This window comes from Orycteropus afer, unplaced genomic scaffold (genome assembly GCF_000298275.1).
Source record: "Orycteropus afer afer isolate SDZICR_OR568_19922 unplaced genomic scaffold, OryAfe1.0 scaffold00701, whole genome shotgun sequence".
NCBI classification, from domain to species: Eukaryota; Metazoa; Chordata; class Mammalia; order Tubulidentata; family Orycteropodidae; genus Orycteropus; species Orycteropus afer.
The window spans coordinates 620,546-627,479 of NW_006922288.1; the positions used below are offsets into that span (position 1 = coordinate 620,546).

The 6,934-nt window shown below is 34.2% G+C and overlaps 1 protein-coding gene across 1 annotated transcript; it reads right to left on the bottom strand.

Moving 5' to 3' along the window:
• Nucleotides 1-1,205: 1,205 nt before the first annotated feature.
• Nucleotides 1,206-2,135, bottom strand: LOC103211146 (olfactory receptor 12D2-like). The gene has a single exon (XM_007957063.2). It carries the CDS (start codon nt 2,130-2,132, stop codon nt 1,206-1,208), a length of 927 nt encoding a protein of 308 aa, XP_007955254.1. The 5' UTR covers nt 2,133-2,135.
• Nucleotides 2,136-6,934: the final 4,799 nt, after the last annotated feature.

The following is a 6,934-nucleotide window of genomic DNA, read 5'->3' on the forward strand; positions in this document are numbered from 1 at the left end:
CTCCCATCCCCATTCTGCACCCAGATGTATGCAAAGTTCTGATTCGGCTGTTGGTATAAACACTGCTTAGTGCAGCCACACACTTGGCAAGACTGACATCTTGTATCCAATGGATACAGTACTCCAGCTTTGTCTAGAAGACTATCATAAGGTTTTAGTATAATGTGCTTCATAGGGATTAAACTAAGGATTATACAGGGGCTGACTGTATTTAATATGGTGTTTGCACAATGTCTAAATCATAAAGCATCCTATTTTACAGGATGTATGATGGACATTGACACATACCTGTACATGAATATATATGCAGCACACACATACATATACATTACCTACAGATACACCTATATAGACACATATACACTATATACCTTCCTATGTATATAAACATATATATCTACCTGTATAACCACATACATATTTTATGGTTATTAATGCAAAATTGTATTTGCTATACAGCATTTACCAAAAATGTCCATTTTTCTTTCATACCATGTTTTCTTACGTGTAGGAAGTATCATCATTTACCTTAGTAAAGTTGTGCCACTTCACCCACATTCAATATTGTCTTTCAGTCAGGTGGATTTTTAAAAGATCTTTAGAGGTAGAGGCACCAGACATCTTTAGAGGAATCACTGGTTATAGTATTCCTGTTAATTAGTGGTTGCAATCTATTTGTTTTAATAAATTATTTTCCTCCTTTTTGGCAAAAAAGATACTGTAACATACTTTCTAAAAATTCTCCATAATTCATGTGTGAGTTAGCATTTACTCTAACAATTATGTAACCATGACTCTAAAAATAAATCTTCAAAATTTGGAAGCATAATAATTTTATTGCTCACATTAAAATGTGCTAATTTAAAGGGATCACATAGATAAACAAACATAAATATTATCTATTTACATGGTGTATGGGTAAAATAGGCAAATTTTTATATGTGATTTTGTATAAGAACACAGACTATATAACAAATAAATTTTATCAATTGATATCCCCAAAATTAATTCAGTATGAGGGTTCCTTGGTTAGTGTCCAAGTTGTCAAAGTGTCTTTTATACACCTTACCTACCAGACTGGACTTTACCATTTGTATTTCTTTCATTCAGTTCTCATTTCATACATATTCTAAACAATTCAAATCTCAACTTTCCCACTATCTGCTTACTTATGCCCCAGGAGTGTCCTCTCTGGATTCCTTCAATCATAGCTTCCTTCTGATAGCTCTGATCAAGGCCCTTTTCACTTCCTTGTTCCTCAAAGTATAGATCAGTGGATTCAGTACAGGAGTGACCACAGTGTACATGATGGCAATGACACGATCCTGATCCATAGAGCTGCCTGAGGCAGGACGAATATAGGTGAAGAGAACAGGAGCATAGAAAAGAATAACTACCATGAAGTGGGAGGCACATGTGGATAGTGCTCTGTGAAGCAGGCTGCAAGAATGGGTCTTGTAGAGGAGATACACAATGACATAGAAATAGGAGAGAAAGGTGAGAAAGAAGGGGCCCATTGCAATGGTACCTGTGACAGTATTGAGCAACCACTTGTTGAGGTCAGTGTTTCCACAAGCCAACTCCAGCAATGGCTTAATATCACAGAAGAAATGATGGATATGGTTGGAACCACAGAAGTCCAAGCGAGAGGTCATTATGGAGTGCAGCAGGGCATGGAAAAACCCAATGGCCCAGACTGTGCTTGTCATCTGTGTGCAGCACTGATGATTCATGATGACAATGTAATGAAGTGGCTTGCAGATAGCCACAAAGCGGTCAAAGGCCATGACGGCCAACAACATGGACTCTGTGCTGCCCAGGAAGTGAAAGAAATGAAGCTGGCTTATGCATCCCACAAAAGAAATTGCTTTGTGTGTAGAGAGAAGGTTCTCCAGCACCTTTGGCAATGTCACCGTGGAGTAGCAAATATCTAGACATGATAGGTTTCCCAGGAAGAAATACATAGGTGAATGGAGTCTTGGATCAGAGATGACAATCATCAGGATAGCTCCATTCCCAATGACATTGACTAAATAGATGGTGAGGAGAACCACAAAGAGAAAAGGCCACAGTTCTTGGATGTCTGTGACTCCCAGGAGGAGAAATTCAGGGACTGAGGTTTGGTTCAGCATCACTTTAAAGACAAAATAATATATGCAGCACTATCTCTAATGAGAATTTTGTTGTTAAGACAAAAATGTTTTGAAGGAGAATATAGTTGTTTCACATGATCCCAACCTTAAAATTTTAAATATTAATGCTACATGCATGTTGTGGTCTATGATGTAATCTATCTTATTAAATTCATTATTAGTATTTTGTTTTCTCTCAGAGATCCAGAGCATGTTGTGAGCCCCCCACCTTCTTTGCTGGTGAAGATCTACATTTTGATAAAACTTTCCTTTTGTCTTCCTGCATCAGCTCTAATAGGATGATTTTTAAAATACTTTACCACACTATGATCTTTAAACCTCATAAGAAGCCACTTGAAAGGTTTTTTATCTTATGTAAGGATGAGGGATGAACTCATTACAACCACAAAATCCTTAAGGAAATTAAAAGCCTTTTATAATAGTAGTAATTACTTTCCTTATCTTAGAATATTAATGGGGCTACTTTCTGAGGCACATCCATAAGAGAATAATGCAGGCTTTTCTGGGATAGGAAGGAGGCCACATGAATCAGATATTATTAGCCAGAGGTTTATTTAAAATGTTATCACTTCTGTATCTGGTTATAACCTTAGGTTATTACTATAACATGAGCCTTAATATTTTCACAAAATTGGATCCCTAAATTACTCCTTTGATGATAAATGGTATAGCACTCTATTTTCTACTTGGTCTGTGGTCGTTTTCTTTTTACCAGATCTTGAATCCCTGGGTAAGTAATGTTCTTCTCCAATAGGTTGAAGAGTTTCTCCCTTATACCACCCAGTATTGACCTTTCCTTCAAGTAACTATGGCTTCAGCCCCCTTGAAATCTTATCTTCTCTTGTGATCTATTTCCTTAAATCTTATTTTTATTTTGCCTGAAATAACATCATTCTTCAGTTAAGAGAAATTCCACCTTAAATGAAATTCACCTCCTTCACCTCAAGTTCCATTAATCTGACACTGGCAGTCATGTTGCCTTTTTATACCCCAGAAGTCTGTCTGCTGCAGATCAGCTGTTTCCAGGGTCCTTAGAAATTTTTAATGCTTGTCATTCAAAAAATACTTTCTGATTTTGCTCTTTCTCTCAAATAAAATTCCTGTTTTCTACTAAAGGAAAGCATTCATTTATTCACATGTAGATTTGAAATAAAAATGTATTCTTCAGTGAATGTTAAAACTCTTGAGGAATAGTAAATAAGTTCATTATAAATATATTTAAAAACAAAAACACAAACACAAACAAACTTACTGCTGTTGAGTCAGTTCCGACTCATAGCGACCCTTCCTTGGGTTTCCGAGGCAGTATCTCTATGGAAGTATATTGCCCAATCTTCCTTCCAAGGAGTGGCTTGTGAGTTTGAACCACCAGCCTTTTGCTTAGCAGTCAAATGTCTTAGATATTATTCAACCAGAGCTCCCAGTTCATTATGATAAGGTTTAATATTTGACTAAATTCTCAGTGTTTACTGAGAGACAGAAAAGCTTTTGAACATTTTTTCCTCTGTTATTTGAAAAGTACCTGACATTATCTCTTTTAGGGACACTGACAAAAGCAGAAACAATGCTATGAAATAGCTTCCGTTTTGTTTATTTGATTTACAGATGTAGTGGATTAGCTCTTGCTCACTGGTAAGAAAGAATTGAGGATGTGAGGGCATCTTAAGTAGATGGGTCACTTGAGAGGAGATTGAAAACTGTAAGAAAATCTGAAGAGATACAGACATTGGAGAATTTTCTGTAACAGAGAATCATTCATGGCTTGGGATACCACTGACAGGAGAAGAAAATGGTTTGAGATGACTGGAGTAAAGAAGTCAATGAGCTAGGGAACATTTCTAGGGGATCACTGGGTATTTTAGGTTCTCCTTAGCTGTTAGCAATTTTGAGAAATTATCTAATCTCTACTATACTGCCATGAATGGCTGACTTTAAATCATTTAGAGTGTTATTTTTGTGTTTTTTTTTTAATAGTCATATATATTTTGTGTAGTTAAGAAATTTTCTTTCTAAAATATAATTACATTTTTTAAATTCTTATTTAAAACACAAATGATGTATCAAATATCAATTTTGATTCTCACATCCACAAAATGAATTGTATAAAAAATTCGTTTGGGCAACAGATCAGTCCTCTTCTAACTTTCAAAGATTGTTAGAAATCACATTCCTTTTCATGAAACAATTTCTTTCACTGAAATTTTGATAGTTAGAGATTTTGATTTACTTTGGAGAATGCCTAGAGAACCAAGAGTGGTGAACTAAGAATGAGAATAGCAACAAAAATGTGGTAAATATCATGCCTTCATAATCCACAACCACAGTGAGGAGTCCTTCATAAAATAGGACATCTTCCTTGACATTTATCTTTATACTAACAAGCAGGCAGATCATGCAATAATAGAAAATATAGACAACTTCTCTGCTTGTCTTCTGTCTCATCTTCTTACCTGATAGTCTTCATAGATTCGCAGGTAAGACTTACAGTCATTACAAAGAGAAAAACATTTGAAGTGTTAGTTCCTATTGGAATTGCAGCATACCCTCTTCATTGTCAAAATCCTCTTTATCCTTTTCTGAAATTCTGCCTGCCTTTTTATGAGCCACAGACCTTTAGGCATAAAAATCCTGAGAGAGAGTGTCCCCTGGGTGCTAAGAAGAATTGTTGTAATAATAAAGAGGATACTCTTCCACACCTGCAATATGAAGGAGTAGCCTTGGGGAATTTCTATCTTGAATTCCATTTTTTTTCCATGTTCTTCCTATTTTCTTGCCTTACTATATTTTCTCCTTAGCTTTAGAATCATGGACAACAACACCAATTTCAATTGCCAGCTATGTTTCTTTAATCATATTTCCTACAACAGAGTTTTAGACTTATTTTCTTATCATGGAGGATTCCTTGGAAAATACTCTTGGGTTAAAAGTTTAACGAGAATTGGCCATCAGTGTTAAGAAGTGGGAGCCATTCACATCTCATTCATCAAAAAGGAAGTTGATTATCTTTAATATTTTACTAGTTTATTACTATGATTCTGGGGAAACCAAAGAAAAGAATCAAATGAATTAGTATTGCCTTTGTTTCCTCTATGCCTAACTCTTCACTTTTGGTAGCAGTGGTACACTATTTCTTCTATTTTGAGGTTCAAAACCTCACATTTGTCTTTGTTTGGAAGAAGACTCCAATGAACATCCTCACTTCTTGATGTATCTTTATGTAAAAAAATCATGACTGGTTTATCCAAAGATATCTCTGTGTGGTGTGCCATCGATGCAAGCTTTCTAATAACAGTTATCAATGGAATGTTCTTTGTCCATCTTTCTATTGAGTTTCAATTGTTTTATAAGAGTTAATTCTATATTTATCATATTAATAATTTCTTGCTATTTTTCTGTGAGCTCACTGTATGTAAGTTCTGAGTTATTTACATATATTAGCTTGTTTAATTCTTATAAAAACCCAATTAAGAAAGTACTCAAAATTTTCCCATTTTCCTGTAAGACTCAGAGAAGTTAAATATATTTCCATGATTTTTTGTAATGAACTAAGAATCCAGCATTCAAACTGATCCTGTCTAGATCTAAAGACAACAGCCATGTGGTGTCCATTCTTTCAAAATGCCAGCCATCTCTATTTTACCTATAGTTTCTAACAACTAGAAATAAATAATTACTAGAAATTAATGACTGGAAACTCATTATTTTGATGAAGTTATGATCAGCAATTTTCCTCCTTTTTTTATTTCTGTGGTCTTGTTTATGAAATTATTTTCCTCAAATTATAATGATACTGTTAATTTTTTATTTCTATTTTATTAGTAAGGCCAGCTTCATAGGAATACAGCCTATGCAGTTTCTCAGGACTCCATACTCACTAAGTTCCCATGCTTAAAGTAATGCTTTGCCTTCAAATTCTTAATAATGTTTTAACAAGAGACCTTGCATTTTAATTTTGCTCCAGTAATTGTGTAACTTTTTTTTTTTAATTAGATATAAAGATTTATGTTTGCTGTTTAGGTTCACATTTACATATATTGTGAGATAATTAGTCTTTCCCAGATATGTGATACCATTTCTATAATATTTAATATCTGCATAAACACACAGCCTGCTCCTCCACTCTATATTGTTCTATTGAATTTTTCCGTTTTCTATGTCAGTAACAACTTGTATTTTAATTAAAATTACTTTATTGTAGATCTTAATATCTTGTAGATAGAGTTTAACCTTTATGCTACTTTAGTAAAAATGCTTTGAGGAGGTTTTTTTTAAATATATTTTATTAATTTTGGTGGCAATATACACAATCAAACATCCATTCAAAATTTCTACATGAACAATTCAATAACATTGGTTACATATGTAACATATTTAACTTACTATCATTACTCACATGGTTCCATCACTGAATTTATGCTCTCTTCTTTTTAAAGTTCTCATGTGCACTTTCGATGAACTGTTATCAGATTAAATTCATATAGATAATTCTTTATAAGACTACTATGCTCAAAGTAAACTTTTTTGTTGTTGTTAATTGGCTAAACTGTTATCTAGTTTAATGATGGTTTCATGACAAAATTTTGGTTTAAGGCTTAAAGATTCTCTCTTTTTTGTTTTATGAATTCTCATCCTCTGAAATATCTCACTGTGCAAATGCTGCCCTTCTGATCTCCCATGTTGATCACTGGAAGGAATGCATTTCCCTGATGTAATTATTCAGTTAGTTATTGTTGTTGCTGTTGTTGTTGTTGGTACTTGCGATGGAGTCGCCTCTGACTCAT